Genomic DNA, 21,524 nt, shown 5'->3' on the forward strand with positions numbered 1-21,524 from the left:
TCATAATGCATGTTTCCTTGCTCTTGCAATATCCATACTCACTCATCTCTAAAGCAATCTGTCACTCTTATATAACTCCACTTTTATATATCTAAGCCATTTCCGACATCAGTGAGATGCAAATATTTCATTTCATGCAACTCAGCCATAGTTATTAGGCTAATATCATTATTTCTTCCCAAACTACTACTCTCATATCCAACAACATTTAGAGCAGTGAAAAAAGTCCCAATTTCTGCTGGACAAGTAGATTTTGTATTAGGATAATATGTACTCTCAAGTCCTTGAAATGTAATTTCAAGCACTGTGCACAGCACTGTGCTGTGAGTTATATAAGTGGAGTTATATAAGAGAGACAGATTGCTTTAGATGAGTGAGGATGGATATTGAAAGGGCAAGGAAACATGCATTGTGAGACTACTTATAAGGCAGAGAAAAACAATGTAAGAGACTGGTTGTTGAGATGGAAAGAAGGAGAATATGAGTGTATGAGGTGGGTTGTGGATATGAGAGTGAGAGAATAGATACATTACATGACTCCTGTAAGAAAATGAGATGCAGTGAGAGAGGCATGGCACAAAAAGAGGCTGTGCACAGCAGTGATGTGTGGATACAGCCAGACAGAGAATGACTGCTAACAGTCAGTGATATAACTCACTGTTTTCAGAATTACTTTGATTATTATATTTACAGAAATTCTGATAAATAAAAAGAAATCAGATTATTTGGAAACAAGTTAAGCTTGAAACAATCAAGCTATCATGTACTAAATTATACTTAATGTTAAACTTATTAATATTAAATTCTTAAGGGTTTATTTGTTAAATCTGAACATAAATTTAGAAATAAATGATCCTACCTCTCTTTGCTTAATTTATGTTCCTTATTATCCAGAATCATGGCCATAATTCCCATTCGATACATGTGATCAGAAACACTTTCGCAAGTTTCAATTCCTCTTTTTATCCAACCTGTGCGTTTCACTTCCTATAGGGAAAAAAAAAAAATTCTATACTAGAGCAATTTTAAAAGAAAATTTAAAGAAATGCATTCTAATTAAGAATGTCTCTCCTTATAGAGAACAAAAAACCACTTAGAGTTTTTTTTTTTTTTTTTTTCGACTTCATCATCATCGTCATATGTATCAAGGATTTAGGCCTAGCCTGTTCCGGCCTTAGAAGTCATCGTTGAATCGTTTAAGAGGACGTCCTGGTTTTCTTTTTCCTAATGGCTTGTACTTTAAGGCTTGTTTTGGTAATCTTTCTGTTTTCATTCTCTGAACGTGTTCCATCCATTTATGTTTATATTTTTTAATTTTTTATTCGACTTTGATACGTTAAATATAACTTCTGCATTGATCCACCCTTGATATCTTCCTGGGTCTGGCTACCACTAATTAGTCTGGGTAGTGGCCCTTCCTATCATATTTCTGCATTGTGGGACATTGGCTATTGACATGAAGTCAACAGCTTCTATATCTATATAATGTAGCTTTATTTGCTTACATTTGAGTAAAAGATTAAACACAAACATAATTGCTTGGGATAGGGGAGTAATCGGTTTGTCAGTATGGTTAAAATAGTGGCTTTGTTTCCCCTTCTATGTAAACTCTATCAGGCTGTGGGTTCAAATCCCATCTAAGGCATTGATGTTTATAAAGGACTCACACTTTCCAGAGCATAAAAACTTTAAGAGTGCAAGTGTGTCTTTTTCATTAAAAATTAATTTGGGAGGGGGGGATTGAACAAGAGGCCATTGCTGGAAACTGTATAAGGAGGGTGTGAGAAGACGAACAGTTTCTTTACATGGTTGGCGAGTGGAATGCATTGCCTGAGCATGTTGTAAATGTAGATACACTGAATCAGTTTAAGGCACAGTTGGATGAGTTTTGTGTGTGATAGTGTGTACCTCCCATGATGAGTCTCTGACACCATGGAAGTCAGATGTTAATAATAATTTGTCAAATATAAAAAGCAAACTGTTTTTGCAGTCTCTAACATGCATCTTCATAGCAGAAATGAACACTTTAGTAGGGGAGAAACTATAATACTTTGGTATTGTTTTTAATATGAAATTTTGGTTCATAAGGAATAAAAAAAACTTTTTTTTATTCCTTCTTGCTAAGGAATGTAAATTTTACAGATTATTTTACACACACACACAGAGAGAGAGAGAGGAGAGAGTATCCAACACACACACACACACACACACACACACACACACACATATATATATATATATATATTGAAACATACAAGTTAATGAAAGGTTTTTACAAGATTAATACAGAGGAAATTTTTCAGAACAGGTCTACTGGTGAGAGAACTACGGGCCATCCTTGGAAACTGAGCATGAGTGTAATTAACAAGGATATCAGGACTATATTTTCTGCTTGAAGAGTGGTGAATGATTGGAATAAGTTGCCAGAGTCTGTTGTGGGTGCCATTACTGTGAATGAGTTCAAAGCAAAGTTTAGATACTGTGCAAATGTTGGATAGTGTTTGGCATGATGTTTAGGGCCTTCCTTGATGAGTCTAAGGATACTGTAGGACTCGATGTAGCTTGGAAATACAAAAGCACTTTACATCGATTTTTACAGAGGTCAAGTCTCATGAGATTGCTACAAAAATAACTTTGAATGTCTATATATATATTTTATGCTAAATATTAATGTAAATAACCCTATGGGAATTGACTGTACTTACTGTTTTAACAAAAATTTCTAGAATGTCAAAAACAAAGGCAATGCTTTGCCACCGGAACTTTGTATAATAGCTCTGTATAAGGGCAGAAGAAAGTTGTTTATGACTTAAGTGTATGAGAAAGTTGTTTGCAAGCTCTGCGTATAAACACTTCTAGGTCAGTGTCAGAGATCGGTAAGGTTCAGATGAGTTTCCACTGCCCGACAAGATAGGATTAAAGTAGTGCAAGGAGGAGAAGAAAGAATGGGTCGGTCTTAGCAGAAGATCTAGGAGTCGTGCCGAATTCTTTGGGGGTTGCAACCCTTCGTGCAAGGTCCCGAAGAATGTGAAATAAAAAGGGACTGAGCCGAACATCGGAGTCGGTAGTTAAAGGCAGAAATATCGGGAGCAGGATCCAGAGGACCAGATGTTACAGCGAGCCCACGTCAGAGGAGAAGACTGGGAATGACGAGAGAACAGCTGATGTAAATACCCGAGATAGTGTCGGTCAGATGTCTTTTTACCATGGGTGGTCAACCGAAGCCAAAAGTCGTAGAGCGATCTTCGAGTAGCGGAAAATTGCAGTCCAAAGCCTGCCAATATCCAGATGAAATGCACCCTGAAGCAAGACTCTCCAGATGGACGCCTAAGGCCCGAGATGAAAGGAAAGGCATAGGGACTTTAGTGCAAGACCTTTGGATGCTGGACCTGGCAAAGGCGTTTGACAGGATACCACATGGAATTCTAATCCGTAAACTACAACATATGGGAATGGATATAGGGTTGGTGAGATGGATAGCTGGGTGGTTGATGGAGAGATATCAAAGAGTAGTTTATTCAGGAGTAGAGTCCAAAAAACGGCCTGTGACTAGTGGTGTGCCACAGGGTTCTGTTCTTGGACCACTGCTGTTTAATCTGTTCATTAACGATATAGGGAAGGGTCTAAGTGGGACAGTTCATTTGTTCGCTGATGATGCAAAGTTGGGTAGGGCGATAGTGAATGCAGAAGATGTCAAAGTCTTGCAAGATGACTTAGATAGATTGGAGTTCTGGACTAAGGAGAATGGATGTCAATTTAATGTGACAAAATGTAAGGTTATGCATTTCGGAGTGAAAAGATTAGCAGCAGTATACCACATTGGTGGAACTGTACTTCAAGAGATTGATGAGGCCAGGGGCTTGGGAGTGTTGGTGGATAGGGAGATGAAGTTTAGGGGGCACATTGCGAAAGTAGCTAAATCAGCTCATCAACTCACTTGGTTGTTGAAAAATACCTTGACGAGCAGAGAAAAACAAGTTATTGTACCTCTGTACCGAGCCCTGATAAGACCTCATCTCGACTACTGTGCCCAGATTTGGTCACCTCGGTTCCTTCTTGATGGGGAGGAGGTTGAGAGGATCCAGAGGTGAGTGACTAAGATGATAGCAGGTCTATGGAATGAACCATATGAGAACAGGTTGAAGATTTGTGGGTTGCAGAAACTAGTTGATAGGCGGAAAAGGGGAGACATGATTGAGACATTCAAATTGCTAAAAGGATTCTATAGGATTAATTCAGATGATATTTTTGAGATCAGGACTGGTGGTGGGAGAACTAGGGGACACCCATGGAAGCTGGGCAAGAGCGTGGTTAGCAGTGGTGTTAGAGCTGGGTTCTTTACTTTTAGAGTGGTAAATGAGTGGAATAAGCTGCCAGGGTCTGTTGTGGGTGCTATGACAGTGAGCGAGTTCAAGGCAAGGTATGATAGATACTGTGAGAATGTTGAACAGCTGCGTGAACATGATGTTTAGGGCCTCCCTCGATGAGTCTAAGGACTCCTGGAGTAGCCCGTGGTAATAATAATAATAATAATTAGTGTGCGACACAGAGCCTCTAAGTTTGTTCCATCTTTTGTTGTACATTTCTTTTATAATCTAGGAGATACATTATAGATGGACTGATAAGAATTAACTTAATAGTAATAAGAAATGTCCATAAGAGAGTCATTTGGCATGTTAATAATTGGCATAAGACTTGTGAAATAACTTAGCATAGTTAGCTAACCTCTTTGTGAGTAAATTAGTGTTTCAATAATTTGATTTAATAAGCAGAGAAGTAATTGAGTAATTATATTGTATAATTATTTAGTATTGAAAAGGAAAAGTTTGCTTCTTTATGCTAAAGGTCTAACGGATAGATAGATAGAGAGTAACCTCCCTATTGTTTAATTAATGTACTTTGTTATTAATATATTGAAAGTTTATTTTTCCCTTGGTTAGACTATAATAAATTTAGTTTAATCCTTTATCCAAGTGTGAGCAAACAAAGTTTGCACCTGAAAGTATCTTCAGAACTGGGATAAGGTGGTACAACATTGGGCAACTCGTTGCAATGGTGGAGCAAGCTAACATCACTCCTATCTCAGTATCTCCCATAATGCACAACACATCTCCTTGCAGATATGTATAATGTTATGCAAATATGTTTTATTTATATGTTAATAGAGTGCCACCTGATCTTTTAATTTACAATGCACTGTTCCTAAATAAAGATGGATCTGTGAGCGGGAAACAACTAAGGCATTAAAAGTGTAGTTTAAGTACTTCAGAGCCACGACTGTTTATGTAAACTTTATTGAAGGAATTTATGCTAGTGAGAGAGAGAGAAATCTATCGGACGTAATACTGAGTCTTATGTCGATATAGAAATACTGGTGGAGCAGTTTTAACAAATAAATTTTCCAGTGTTCATAGGCATACGACTAGTAAATACGAAAGGTGGATGAACATAGTATGCAATAGAATAAGTAAGAAAGGTTACAAAAGCAAAGGGTGCACTGCTAATTAGAATAAAGATATTACAATAGCGTGGTAACCAAACAGCCATTGTTACAATATAGGCAAACAGCCTTTTGTTACAATACCATGGAGTAGCCCATAATAATAATTATATATATACACACACACCTAACAGAAGATACCATGATAACAATAACTTTTCCAAAAATTTTATTATGTAACACACCCAAGGAGTCCAAAGGCTATCAGGAGAGCACTCAGTAACTAGTTCCACATGATGAGGCACTACACCATGTGGAACAAACGTTTTCCATTGTAATCACTTACACAAACTCCTTATTAATTATTATTACATAGGCATCTTCATGGAGTCCAAAGTCTTGCTGTGGGAGGCCCACACTATCCATACTACCTATCATACCTCTCCTTAATAACTAAGAAATTCACTAAATTCACATTTTCTGACTAAGAACTCACTAGTCTTCAGGTGTAAAATTTGTGTTGTGTAAATCATTCTCTTAAGCTATAGAGAAGATATCATAGCTATAATTCTTAAACAGCAATTAAAATAGTTTGGACACCTCCAGAGAATGTTCTTTCGATTACAGTCAGTTGTTACTATAGGCCAGGGAGTTTTACAGTTGATCTGGAAGACATGCATCAAATTAGTAGGAGTACAGGTTGAGTGATTATTATGGGGGGAACTTCACTATGGTGATATAGACTGGAAGGAAGAAAGACCACATGGTAAGAAGGAAATAGAATTTATACACCTACTAAGAGATAATTACTTAAAGCAGCATGTGATGGAGGGGGGGGGGGAAATTGGACCTGGTCATAGGATCAGAAAAGCTATCCATAACCAACGTGACCACATTGCCCCCAATTGGTGAAAGTGGCCATGCAATCTTCACTTGGGAGATTGTAAAACATGAGGAATATTCTGTCAAGAAGGGGTATATGGGAACTACAAGACAGATGATTATGACAAGTGTAGGAAGAAGCTTAAATCTGTGCCATGGCATAAAACACTGTAGGGTAAGGATGCTAGCAGTACATGGGATATAGTTAAGCGTCACCTAGAGGAGGGAATATTAAATTGTGCCCATAGCCTTCCAAGTTTACCCTAAGGTAAACTTGGAAGGCTATGGGCACTTAAGTGCCTGTTAAAGCCACTGATGGATGGATATCTAAGGTAAGGAGGGTTAATCAGATGGATGAGTAATATCATTAAGCACGAGCTGCAGAAAAAGAAAATACTGTGGAGGGTATATAAGGGAAAAAGTGACCAGCAAACTCATGAAAAGTTTAAGGTCAGGCAAGAAAGGTGACCAGCATGGCAAGGAAGGCAAAATCAGATTATGAAAAGAATCTACCCAGAATGCTAAAGGAAATCCCAAGGAGTTCTTTGATTATGTCGCAAGTAAGAGACAGAATGACTATGGAAGATTAATCTTAATGAGTGATGATGGTCATGAGGAGACAGAAGCAGATAATTAGTTGAGTTACTGAGTGACCATTTTGGAAGGGCATATTATTCTAGTGAGGTTACTACTTGTCATACCATATTTACTCGAATATAACTCAGCCTTGCATATATCTCGCACCCTGATTTTACTTTATGAAAAATGAAATTAAAAAGTTCAGCTCGCAAATGAAAAACGTTTAAGCAGCAATACATAATCATGTTTGCAATTACAGATGGAAGAAAATTGCCTCCTTACGTCATATTCAAAAGGAAAATAATGCCAAAGGAGAAATTTCCCTCTGGAATTCATGTAAGCATTTAAGAAAAAGGGTGGATGGAAACTACAATGGTTCAAGATTGGATTAGAACAGTTTGAAACTGCTTTTGACATGGAACTAGCAATAGTAAATAGCAGATTCCTGGTAAGTCAAACCCATTTTGTTTTTTTAAATCATGGTGATCTTATGATTTAATGATAAAAGGACAGGCAATAAAAACTATTTGTTTGAATTACAGAAACATTGTCGCTAAAGATTCAAATATATTGCATGATGAAGGTGAGCAGCCGACTGCATAAATAATGTCGATAATTAAAATTTAAATCCATTCATTTTATAAATGTGAGCAATTATAAATTATAACGAATGCTGAGAATTTAATTATAAACGTCAATTTAGTTTGTTTTTTCTCTGAAAAACTTTAGTTTCCGAAAATCCCTGCATATATCACGTTTTTTTAACTTTAATTTTTCGGGAAAAAAGTGCAAGTTATATAAATATGGTATGTGACAGACACTGATGTGGGAACAGAGGTGGATGAATTGGAGGTTCTTAGGATATTGCAGAATTTCAATGTAAATATAGCTGTGGATTAGATGGGATATCATAAGGGTTTTGCAAGAATGTGCAAGGGAACTGGCAATGCCTCTGACTAGGCTCTTTAATTAAATCTCAGCTCTGGTAGAGTTCCAAGGGAGTGGAAAGAGGGCAAAATAATTCCCTTGCATAAGGGAGTTTTTAAGACTACAGTAGCAAATTATAGACCAATCATTATCTCAGGCTGGTCCAAAAGAGAATTCAAGAATGGGTGGATAAAAATATGATACTATATGTGAGTGGTAACATGGCTTTGTAAAGGGTCAGTCATGCCTTAGTAATTTTTACATTGCCGAAGTAAAGCCTTTTGGCTCATTATTTTAGTAAATACTTTTACGCACTGATTGAGAGTTCACTTGCGAAAAATACACCTCTCCGATGTTTCAAGTTTCTTAGTACTGAAAAAGAGTTTTTGCTCTCTTAAGGTTTCTGCCTGGTCTCTGACGAAAACTAACCAGTTTGAAACAGCTGTTAGGACAGTGAAACGTTATCAAAATGGACCAATAGGAGGGGAATATATTGACGCTTGGGCATAGCAATCATCTCTCTCCTATAAGGTTTGGCTAGGGCAACTCGTAAATGCTGGCAAGTGTATTCCCGTAAGCTCTCTGGTCAAATTTTATAAAAAAACTTTTATAGTTTTTATATTTGGCTTTGAAATAATGCTGGATTTTAATATCCACTTAATTTTTATAATTTTTGCATCGTCGAAGTGAAGCCTTTTGGCTCTTTATTTTATTAAATGCCTTAGTAATTTACTATCTTTTTATAATACAGTAACAGCAGAGTTGGGTAAAGGAAATGGTTGCATGATGGTTTTGCCAAGGAATTTGACAGAATATCACATGGAACTGTTATAGCAAATTAAAACAAATGGGGATGCACATGACACTGGTGAAGTGGATAAGAGGGTGACTGCAGGACAGATATCAAAAAAAATTAAGGGGCACAATCGAGGCAGAAACAGGTGATTAGTGGTGTGCCGCAAGGTTGAGTGCTGGGACCATTGCTGTTTAATTTGTGCATAAATGATATAGGAAATAACCTGAAAGGAAATATTCAGTTCTTTGCTGATGATGCAAAATTAGGTAGAGTAATAGTTAATCAAGGCAACGTGGAGAGCTTGCAGGACAATTTAAATAAGCTTTCAGTATGGGCAAAAGATAATGGATGTCAGTTTAATGTGGAGAAATGTAAAGTTATGCATTTTGGGAAAAATAGATTACAAGCCACGTATCATATTGATGGCACTGTACTCCAGGAAATAGATGAAGGTAGAGATTTAGGAGTGGTGGTAAACAGAGAGTTAAAGTTTACAGGGCATATTGCTAAGGTTACCCATAAGATTACTTGGCTATTGAAGAACACATTAACATGTAGAGATAAAGAAACTGTTATTCCTCTTTATAAGGCCTTGACATGTCCATATCTGGATTATTGTGATCAGGTCTGGTCCCCTGGGGATGAGGAAGCAGTGGAGAGGATTAAGAAGAGAGTGACCAAGATGGCGAGTGGCCTGTTGAATGTTCCCTATCAGGATAGTTTGAGAGTGTGTGTGTGAATTACGTGTACTCTCACACTGACAAAGCACTAACAACTGAAACTCATTCACCAATCTCCAAGCAAAAAATCGCTAACTACTCTCTTACTTAATTTCCATGGATGACCTCTTGGTTTTCTTCATGCTAATAATGTACTGAAAAATTTTCACTACATTAATCTTATAAAACTCTTTAACCATTATGTCTCTGTAACATCCCCCTGCTTATCAACCAATTTCTGTAAACCACAAATGTTCAATCTAGGTTCATGTCATCTCTCATAGACCTGCCACCATCTTGGTCACTTGCTTCTAGATCCTTTCTACATTTTCCATGAAAACCAGGTGACTAAATCTATGCACATTAGTCCAAATGGAGCTATATCAAGGCCTTATAAAGAGATATAATTACCTCTAGCTCTGTTTGTCAGCGTGTTCTTCAACAACACATTCCAAAAGCAATTACAAATTATTTGAAAATCCAACAATGTGTTCAACAAATTAAATAAGAGTAAAATGTACCTTATATCCATACTAAAGCCAGAAAAATACTGTGTGTGTGACTTGCATAAACTCATGCATAATAAACACATCTATAAGCAACATCATGAATTATTACTTGTATACATACTAGCCAAGTAGTTAGCATATCCACTCTCCAATCAAGACTGCAGGTTCAAATCCCAACCATGGGCAGGAATATTTGTGATTGTCATTAGGTGGGACATGAATTACATCACACAGGGTGAGACCACCACCTTAATTATAGGAGGTCTGAAGTAGCTTGAAAAAAGATCCATGTTTGGTCTCAAAAGCAGGGTTCCCAGACTATGAAAAATAAATAAATAAATAAATAAATAATAATAATAATAATAAAATTTAAAAAATCATTTGGCCACCCATGGTAAGTGCTATATGTTTACAAAAACCTTTCATGGGTGGGTGGAAGCCATATATATATATATATAATATGTGGATGAACCTGCTGCACCAATTTTTTTTTTTTTGAGAATATAATTTGTGTATTCAACTGTGATATGCTACACAACAGGAATACATATAAAACGCTTTTTCAAACAATAAAAAAGTATCCATAAATTTCCCATTTTTATCCTTTTTTGTTAAAGGACAATGAATTACAGATTTTGAATACAGCTTTTTGTCTTTTGCATGTATATTCTTTCATTCCTGAAGTTTTATTGTGCACTCGTAGGTTAGAAAGAAAAGAACACCTTAAACAGCATGATCAATTTGGGCTTCCAGAAGCATTCAAGATTTAAGATATTAAAGATTAATATTATAACTAAGTGAAGTATCTAAACTCGGTTTCAACACAAAATTTGCTCATACCTTCAACTGACCAATCAGCATATAAAATTTTAGTAAATTAGAAGATGAATTTGAAGACGTTGCCATTTTCAAGAACTTATGGGATCAGTGACGAATTTAACCAGAGCTAATATATTTCAGAAAGTGTATTCATTATATATTCATTATATTTACGAGGTAAACATTTATAGAGAGCAGGAAAATTAACCTCTGTCTAATCAGCTGAGGAAAGAATAAATAAATAAACTATTACGGAATTTCGGCACACCGTAATATAATACTCTGGAATTACATTACGCACATTGTCTCGTGCGTATAATCAAATTCACGTAAATAAGAATTTAAAATCGTGCCTTGTTCAGCAATTCAAGAAAAAAAAAAAACATCCATGCTCCATCTTGTGGCCAAAAGCACAACAGATGATATAAATAAATAAATAAACAAGCCAAAGCTTGATATTTTCATTTCTTTTCGTTGCTTTTCCTCTAAATTACTGATTAAAAAAGGATCAGTTCTCTCCTCAACACTCTTTTATAGCATGGAATAAGCTCTCTAAGGTTCCCCCAGATCACATCGGCAGACCTCCTGTCATTCGCAAAAAAAAAAAAAAAAAAGAGACATAGACTTAGCTGTAAGCAACCTAACAAGACAAATTAACACAACAATAACATCAGTCACACAAACCACTGCCTTCCTCTCGTCCAGTCTGATTCCGGAAGAGATAATGGACCTGATTAGGGCTAAAAACAAAGCTAGAAACAGTACCGCGAAACTACCACAAGAGCACCACGGGGCAAAACAACCTTTAACAACTTGAACAGACGGGTTTGAGAAGCTCTCCAGAAACACAGATATTCAGAATGGGGATCAAAACTTACGGAAATTAACCCAAAAGATAACTCTATATGGAAATTTCTAAAAACTCTTCGTACCAAAAAGCCAACTCCTTCCCCCTATGAAGACTAAACATGAAATTGCGCACTCAGATGAAGAAAAAGTAGAAGCCCTAATTGACAAGCTGGAAAATCAATGCAGCCCATCTTATGAAAACTTAAATATTAATCTCATTTTTAAAGTTCACTGTCAAGTCAGAAAAGTTTTAAAGATAGCCTAAGGATGATTCAGATCTCATCACCCCCACTACTCCAACAGAAATAATCAACATTATATCCCACTTGAAGAATAAAAAAGGCTCCTGGTCCTGAGGGCATCACAAATAGAATAATAAAATCACTCCCAAGGAAGGTCATAATTCATCTAGTTAATATAACTAATTCTATATTAAGACTCCAGTACTTCCCCCACAGCTTGGAAAACTGCTGGCATCATCCTTCTGAAAAAGCCTGGTAATAACCCAGAACTCCTCCAAAGCTATAGGACCATCAGTCTTCTTTCCTGCCTCGACAAAGTAACAGAAAATGTCATCCTAACAAGGCTACAACTAGCAGTGGACAAACATAAAATAATCCCAAACGAGCAATTTGGTTTTCGCAAAGCTTACAGCACAGTGCAACAAATTCATCGATTAACAGAACGCATTGTCCATGGTTAATAAATAAATTTCAACTGGCATCAAGGCCTTATCTTCAAACTTATTGAAAACAACATCCCAATTAAGCTAGTAAAACTTATTAACTCATACCTTAGCAAAAGGTACATGCAAGTAAAGCTTAACGGAATTGTTTCATCGAGATGCAAAATTCTAGCTGGTGTACCTCAAGGTTCCCTTCTGGCCACGCTACTGTTCACAATTTACGTATCAGACATCCCTCTAAATTCAAGAATAACCATTACGGCCCTTTATGTCGACGACACCGCTATTCTAGCAAGGTCTCTCAGCCCTCGCCTGGCAATCAGTAGACTACAAGGAAGTATCAATGCACTGGAAAAATGGTCCACCAACTGAAGGATTCAAATAAATCCCCTCAAAATCTCAGCCATGTTATTCTCTAGAAAAAAGGTCTGCATTGAGGAAGACATTTTGCTCTCTGGTCAAAAGATCCCATGGCAATCAGAGACCAAATATCTTGGAATACTACTGGATAAGAAACTCCAATTTAACAAGCATATCAATCTCATTGGCTCCAAGATATCCAAAATAATAGCTCAACTCTCTCCAATGGTCAACCGCGATAGTAAACTGAACTTACAAAATAAATTACTAATTTACCAGATGGTTATGCGTTCAGTAATTACCTACGCCTCACCAGCATGGAGTCATACTTCACTATCAAACATTTCAAAACTACAAAGAATCCAAAATAAGTGCCTAAGGATGATTCTAGATGCCCCATGGTTCATCATAAATTCACAGATTCATCGAGAAATCGGCATTCCATACATCTCCTCCCTTCTTCGTGATCTCGCAGAAAAATTCTTCAAGTCAAGTTAGCATTCAAACCCGTTGATCATACAAGCTGTCAATTACAATGAAACAGAGTACTACAAATACAAAAGACCAAAGGAAATTCTACTCCTATCTGATTAAAACTAATACAACTGGCCCCAGAGTGCGAGCTTAAAGCTCACAAAACTCCCTTTCCCAAATAACTTCCTTTACAGACAAAGGGGAATGAAAAGCATTTTTGCTTCACCCATCTTGACAGTAGCATTATACTTATTAAAAAATTTAAAAAAAAATAATAATAAACCTGACTATTTTATTTGTGTATCTAAACCTGAAGGAAGATGTAAACAGAAAACATAATTAGTTTGAGGGTAGTTTCGTCAATGATAACATTCCTTGCGTTACCGTAGATTTACCTTGTTTTCAAAGTGAATAAGTAACCTTTACGAGAGATTGTTCAGTTTATAACATATCAATAGTTTCAAGAAGCTTAATTTAAGTTGAAATAAAGCATGTTGACATGGACTTTAAGAAAACTATGGATGACTATTATTACTTGCACATCCAAGGAGTCCAAAGACTCATCGTGGGAGGATTACATAAGAGTAAAAGGCTGGCCAGAAATAAAGAAGTGGAGGAAACAAGCAAACAGAATAAAAAGTCCATTCTGCGAGTTTGCAGTTGGATGTTAACAGTTTTCGTTATTAGTTTAGGAAGAACTGGATTGCAAGCAATCAATTCAGCGATAACGTGATGGTAAAGATTGAGGAGTAGGTTGAATATGGTCTAATTTCCAGCTACATTATAAGCACCAATGGAAGAGAATAAGTCAACTCTCGAGGGCAGGCATACACAACCATAAGAGATGTGCTATTAGGACAGAGAAATTATTTGGGTGTCCAATTTAGACAAAGCCTTTTAATCTCTTCTAATTTTTCACAAAGGAGAGCATTGAATGTTGTGAATTTGGAAGGGTAGGAAGACATTTTTCTAGATCATCAACGCCAGAGCTAAAGATGAAATTTAAAAAAATTTTTTTTTTAAATTCTTTGTTCTGTAGATAATGATGTAGTGGAACTACAAGTGCAAAGTGGAGGAAGCACTGCTGTCACAGCCAAGAGATTTTGCAACACACCAGAAAACGTAATTACCATTTGAAACTCATGCAAGTTTCCAACTTTGCCCTCTTAAACCTAGTTTTTTGCTTACGACAATTTCGAGCTTTGGCATAAATAAAAATAAATAAATAGTGATTTCGATGAAAGCCAAATATGATATATATTTTATCATTTTATATTAATATTAATTTTATATTTTTTATTGATTATTTACACCATCTGGAAACGCTGCTCTAGAGACCAACCAGAATATAGCAGAAGCACTATCTACAGAGAGTAGATAGTGCTTCTGCACTATCTACTCTGTGTAAACAGAGATGAGAACTGCGACTTAAAAACCGAAAATAAGGATATTCTGGATATCTGAGAAATATCCTGGATGAAAGCAGTAATGAGTAAATTTTAGAAATGAAAGTAGAAACGTTTTAAAAATTTGAAAGATTTAAAGATAGCTCAGGGTAAATGATAATCGATAGAAATGCTCAAATACAATAATAATACAGAAATTTTAGAGATGTATAATTCAGAAAGCTTTGTCAGAAGATCAAATTTCTGATGATGACTTGAACTCTTAAAAAAATGTTTTGTAGGTGAAATGGAAGAAAACCTGTTCAAAACTTAATGTATGAAAATATATGATGTAAGCGAGGAATTGTTTGGCAGATATTTCTAGGTCAGCAGTTAGAACTGCAAGCTGAAGAGAAACAGTAAATATAATATGAATAAATGAATTCGATAACGCCTTTTGTTCCTCAATGGGAATAAGCAAGGCCGTGTATCCCTAAATATCTTTTGAAGCCTAGTGGACAACCCGTTTCCACCGTTGGCCAATCACAGATAGGTGGCCCAAAACTATTAATGATTTCAGTTGGTATTTGGGAACAAAACTACAGTAGACACCTGCTGTCACCTCGTAGTTCCTAAAAACAAACAAAACCGAAACCTATATATTATTGTCTGTTGCAGTCTAATTTTCTATTTCAGCTTATTAACAGTCTATTCTTCAGAGTTAAAGGATTAAAACCCTCTAATTTCTGGGAGGAAAATACCCTAACTACTTATGTTAGAGATCGACTAATTCGGGAACCATTTCAATAAAGAGTCAGAAAAAGTTCTTTTAGTCGGTGACTAGAATCGAACACATAACGTGTTCTCTCTCTCTCTCTCTCTCTCCGGGCAACCAACCGCTATGAATGCGAACGCCATTCTAGTAGCCAGGCCTGAGAAACTTAGCTTTGTGTAAAATTAGATATAAAAAAATGTATGCTCGCTATCGCACTGTTATTCACTTTCTATATGGATCACAGTATGAAGGAAAGTGGTAGTTAACTCGAAATTAAAATAGATGTAACGAACTTAGTTTTTTACTGCCCACAATATTAAAGTCCTAAATAAATTCATTACAAAGTCTCCAAATCTTAAACTAATCGAACAACTGGTATAACAAATATGTGGGGGAAAAAAAGCACGAGCAAACTGAAAAAAGTGGATGAGTTTATTCTAAAGATTCCATGGATGTGAAAAACATCCAAGACATAGGCTCATATTTAAAAACTCGAAGCATTTTGTAGATAAACTTTCAATTTCAAATTTCAAATGTATATTAATCAGTTTAGATGGTTAATGTATTTACCATCGTTACTTTACCAGACGTTATTTACCAACGACTCTGTTGAAGAATCAGTAGTGATACTTGAAAAACTATTTCTTCCGGACATCACACGTCTCGTCCAACACTGTCTAAAATCTCCATTCCTCACTTGAAAAGGAAAATTTTACTACTAAATATATAGTCTTGCAATGGGCTCACCTCCATCTCCTCCAATCGCCAATTTCTACATGCAAACATTTGAAGAATTAGCTAACAGGCAATGTTAAAACCATATTGTCATATCTTTATTTTCTAGAAACGCACCCAGAAAGACCTGGAAGATTTTCTATATTTTCTGAATAATCGACATCAGAAAATAAAATTCACATTAGAAGCGGAAAATAACGGAAAATACAAAAACATTGCTGGAAGATTACCATTAGAAGCCTATAGGAAACAAACCCACATAGGCAGGCGTCTACAAGCAAGCTCATTCCATCACATTATCACATTCAACAAAAATTAGGTATAATCAAAACTTTAAAAAATAAAGCTTTGAACATTCTTAAAAATGATGATTTTAAACAAAAAAAAAGAATTTAAAATCCTATTCCATCAGTTCCTTCAAAATGGATACTCAAAAAGGGTACTAGAGAAATGTTTATTTCTGACGACCCATCCCGTGGTAACCCAGAAATTAATTACAAAGGCATGTTATCTGTTCCACACTTTGGCAATGCATCAAGAAAAATAGCCGAAATATTAAAGGCAGTCAATATCAGAACAGACTTCAAACCAGAAAGCATCTTACGAAGCTTTCTACGCTCTCCCCTAAAGAAAAAAGTCCCATTTTATAATCATCCGGATATGGTGTATACAAGATTCCGTGCTCTTTTGGAAAGATATACATAGATCGCATTGGAAGAATTTCGAAATCCGCAACAAAGAGCATAGGCGCTGAAAACAAACGGGAAGACAATAACGGACTCATAGGGCAAGTCCTCAAAGAGCATCACACTGTAAATTGGCAAGCGTTCCCCATGCTTTAGAAGAGAATTACTTCGACAGGTTGTCCAAGGAGTCCTCTGTTATCATTCGCTCAAAAGGTACACTAAATATAAATCATGGAATGATCATTCGACATTTGGAAGTTATTAATTAACATGCGCAATATATGCCAGCAATCACATACAGAGTTTACACAACAATGGAGAGAATGCACGTAACATGCCTTACGATACTCGTGATCAGATTATCATTCTTCCAGTCTTTTTAACTTACAGATAATAACTGCTATTGGAAAGCATTTAATTTTTTTGTCGTTTTTTTATTTATGTTAAGCTACCTCCCGATGATACTGCTAGCCATAGAGAGGCTGACATGTAGAGAAAATACATTTAAGTTTAAAAGCTCACAAAATACACCCTGTGTCCAAAAAGAAACCGAACTTTTGATAGAAAATAAAAACAGGCCAATTATAATTATCCAAATAATTTATTTTACAACATCTATCTGCATTCCAATTCCAAAGAAACATAATGCACAAAATTGCGAGGATTAAAGAACTGTGAGCCTAACATCCCATGCATCTAAAATTATTTTAACCATTGTTAACAAACAAATTGAAAGAGCCATAAGCGGTGAATTGAGTGAACAACAGAAATGCTTCAGAAGAGGAATGGGAACCATTAATGCTATCCTGGAACTAAAAATACTAATAGAAATATCACTTGAAAGAAATAGGAACATTTCTTTCAAGTGATTTTAGAAGCTTTTGACTGAGAAAACATAATAAAATGTACAATATATTAGATAAATTAGACAAGATGATCATGTACTTAAGATTATAAAAATGATTTACACCAAACAGAAAATGCAGCTGTTTAACAATGAGACTTCTGTAGTGAAAATAAAAAGAGGAATTAGACAAGGTTGTATCCTTTCACCAAATCTATTTAATATCTATAGTGAGACAGTGATGAAAAATATTGAAAAACAAAAAATAGGAATTAATATCAATGATATAAAATGCAACAATCTTAGATATGCTGATGATACCATTCTAATAGCAGAAAACAGAAACAAATCAATCAAATTACTGCAGCTACTAATTGAAGAAGGTAAAGAATTTGGATTAGATATAAATGCAAAGACCATATTTATGAAAATCTCAAAAGAAAGCAGATCCGAGCCAGAAAAATTCAAAAACAATATGAAAATTGAACATACAACAGAATACAAATATTTAGGCACCTACTTTACTGCAGATGGGAAGCAAGATAAAGAAATAAAAATAAGAACAGCTATAGCTAAAGATGCATTCTGGAAAAAATAAAGATCTGCTCAGAAGTTATGTGAGTATCTAGACAAAGAAAAGAATGATAAGAAGATTAGTGTGGCCAATTTTCACATATGGAAATAAGACCTGGATATTCAAGAAGAGAGTGACGCAACAGATAATGGCCTTTGAAATGTGATGCTATAGGAGAGCTCTGAAAATCCCATGGACAGAACATGTGACAAATACAGATGTCCTACAGAGAATGAGAACACAGAGATCTTTATTACAGGAAATGATCCAGAGAAAGATGAGATTGGCAAGACATGTACTGAGAGGTTCAGCAGGACAGAGGATACTAACAGTTTTAGAAGGAAAAATTATGGGAAAAGGATCAAGAGGCAAAAAACAAAGGACATGGCTTGAAGGCATAAGATCATGGATAGGATGTCCGCGCGGTTAGCCTAGTGGCTTTGCGCTTCGCAACCATATGCCTGGGGTAGGAATTTCCTAGGTTCGATTCTCGTCAACGACGTGAGGAGCTCAAGGATCTTCCTCAGTCATAGCCAAGTTAGCCGGTCTGGGGCGTGGACAGCAGGGTTTTTCCGCTAGTTTATTTGGTGATTTTCATCCCGCAAGCAAGCAAACCGATCTAAGGATACACGCGGATTACAGTCAGGAATACTGACCTAGCCATAGGTCTGATCCGTCAGCCTATGCCGGTTCCGGAGCCCAGATAAAATTTGGGGGACTAGATGGTACCGTGAACTCCTGTATAAAGGGGAAATGCTGTATCATCACACGGAATTAAATTTTATTTATGGACAGGATCACATGGCTATGCAGAAACAAAAAGGAAAGTCAAAAACAGAGAAAACTTGAAGGACATGGTGCTGCACCCTCTCACTGAGGAAGTTACATATAGAAGAAGAAGAAATCATTTATTTCAATCAATATATTCTTCCTCAATTTCGATACAGCGTTTGGCAGGATCAATTAATTCGTTAAATGAGTTTTTTATATCGGTTTTCGGGACTGTTGAGAGTCGTAGTCACTGCCTCTTGAACGTTTTCAATGGTGTAGTATCGCTTTCCTTTCATCGGAAACTGAAGTCGGGGGAAGAAAAAGAAGTCACAGGGTGCTAAATCAGATTAATACGGCGAGTGATCCAACACGCAAACTTGTTTTTTTGCTCAAAAACTGTCTCACAATGTTCGTACGATGAGATGGTGCATTATCGTGCAAAAGTGACCAGTAGCCTGCATCACGATATTCATGCCGTACGCGACGAATTCTCGCTATCACTCGCTTCAAAACTTCGAGGTAAAACTCATTAACCTGGCCATTAACCTTTTGGCCAGGCGGAATTAATTCTTTCTGGATAATGCCCTTGGAATAGTAGAAACAAATCATCAGTCTTTACTTTTGAATTCTCTAAGCGACTTTTTATCGGATCCCTCTTCTGGTAGAGTCCACTCAGCACTCTAGCGCTTTGTTTCGGGCTCATACGCAAAACACCACGTTTCGTCACCAGTAATGATCGTTTCAATTTCAGTCCTTATGATAGGTTTTAATGAGGTCCTTGCAGTGTTCGATTCGATACATTCTTAGGTCGTCGGTTCAACTTGTGGGGAACAAATCGCGAATTGAATTTACGATGGCCCAAACTCTCGGTCAAAATGTTGTGTACAGTTGATTTTGGAATCTCATCTTCAATCAATCTCACGGATGATTTCGGGTTTTCTTTGATGAACTCATGCACTTTTTGAATGTTAACTTCGCTCAGTGCAGTTTTTGGACCACCCGGATTTTCGTCGTCCTCAAGCGTCTCACGACCACTTTGAAATCGCTTAAACCACTCGTAAACTTGAGTACGAGATAAGCATTCATCACCGTATGCTTTTTGAAGCATTTGATGCGTTTCGATAAAACGTTTACCAAGTGCCACTCTCTGTTTGAAACCCATTTTCCGACCGTTCGTCAAAACACAGTCACTCTTGGAGCTATAACTCAGCTTCTAATGAAATAAATGTCATAAACAGTTGACGCAACACTAACGCTTTCGACAACAAAAAAAAGATACAGGGGATGCCACTAGTTTCTTCTATTTTCGAAAAGTTCGGTTTCTTTTTGGACAGACGGTGTAGTGCTTGCAACATGTAGTTCCTTGTTTCAAACTATGTTTGTGGAAAATCCATGTAAGCATCCTATTGTAAGTATGGAAGATATAGGATATGCGGATTTAAAATTGGTTGTGGATTTTATGTATAGTGGCGAAGTTAGTATATCTCATGAACGTTTGCCTGAACTTTTGAAAATTGCCCAAATGCTTAAGGTGAACAGCCTTACACAACTCATAGGCATTAATTGCCATGACCCTAAGGAGGATCAAATTTCATCGCTAATGGATGAAATTGAATCATCATATGTTGAAGAAGATACTACTTTGTCGCTTGCTGACTTGTTGGAGGAGTCTGTGTTTGGTGGTGGGGAAGAACAGATGGAGGGGAACAACACATATCCTACCCCTCTTTTAGAAAAAGAGGGGTGGGATACGTGGATATATGGGAGGAATTTTATGGGAGAAAATAATTATATGCCAAAGATGTCTGCATTTGAATAAGTACGGGAGTAAGCTTTTTTTTACAAAAGTTACTGTTTAATGAATATATGGAGGTTTTAGACCAGGGAAACGAGATTTATGAGAAGGGAGGGTGCGAGGATGGTTGTCAGAAATAATGACAGGAAAGTAGAGTTAGCAGTAAATAGTACTAAGGTCCATAATAACTGTGATGTGGGGAAATCATTGTACTCAGAATTTTAACTGTTTTCAGAGTGGGCTAATTTACTCACCATGTGATTATGAGGGGAAAGGAGCATTGCCGTTTATGTATACAAATGCCCGAAGTATTCGGAATAAGTGTGATGAATTTTTGTCATTACATAGTTATATGTGGCCAAAAATTATAGATATTAGTGAGACTTGGTTAACTAAGATTGATTTACTCATGGGGATTGAATGTAAGGGATATAGTATCTTCAGAAAGGATAGAGAGGACAGAAGAATTGGGGGGGGGGAGTTTTACTAATGATAGACGAAGTATTAAAGCCAAAAATAGTAGAAGTGCCTCAAGGTGACAGGCGTGTAGACGGTAGTTCATTTGAGGCTGTTTTTTTTTGTGTGAGATAGAAATCAGCAGGATGAAATATGTAATTGGTTGCTGCTATAAGAGAGAGAATGTAAATGGTATGCACTGGCAAATTTGTAAGATGAGTGGAGGATGTGTAATTATTATGGACGATTTTAACTCTGGGCACATAGATTGGGGGAAGGAATGGTCTCACGGAACAAAGGAATTGGAGTTTATACAATTGTTAAGAGATAACTACCTGAGACAGCATATAATTGAAAGGACGAGAGATTTGAGAGTGTTAGATGTGGTCATAGCTTCGGAGAACATATCAGTAAGTAATTTAGATACACTGTCTCCACTTGGGGAAAGTGATCATGTGGTCTTG

The 21,524-nt window shown here is 36.5% G+C and overlaps 1 protein-coding gene across 2 annotated transcripts in view; it reads right to left on the reverse strand.

Moving 5' to 3' along the window:
* The window catches only part of LOC150107409 (5'-deoxynucleotidase HDDC2), a 74,634-nt gene extending 63,536 nt beyond the window's left edge, over positions 1-11,098 (reverse strand). The window contains exons 1-2 of one of the 2 annotated variants that reach the window (XM_090391279.1): positions 10,693-11,090; positions 860-987 (exon numbers count right to left, since the gene is read on the reverse strand). In XM_090391279.1, coding sequence (XP_090247405.1) covers positions 860-987; positions 10,693-10,758 — 194 coding nt within the window. In that variant the 5' untranslated portion in view covers positions 10,759-11,090. Of the gene's footprint in view, positions 1-859; positions 988-10,692 lie in introns of both variants that reach the window. The other variant, XM_090391280.1, reaches the window with a different exon arrangement.
* Between the last annotated feature and the right edge of the window lie 10,426 nt (positions 11,099-21,524).

The sequence above is a fragment of the Typopeltis vanoorti genome, chromosome 4 (assembly GCF_054136105.1).
Source record: "Typopeltis vanoorti isolate ZY-2024b chromosome 4, IOZ_Tvanoo_1.0, whole genome shotgun sequence".
In the NCBI taxonomy this organism is placed as follows: Eukaryota; Metazoa; Arthropoda; class Arachnida; order Uropygi; family Thelyphonidae; genus Typopeltis; species Typopeltis vanoorti.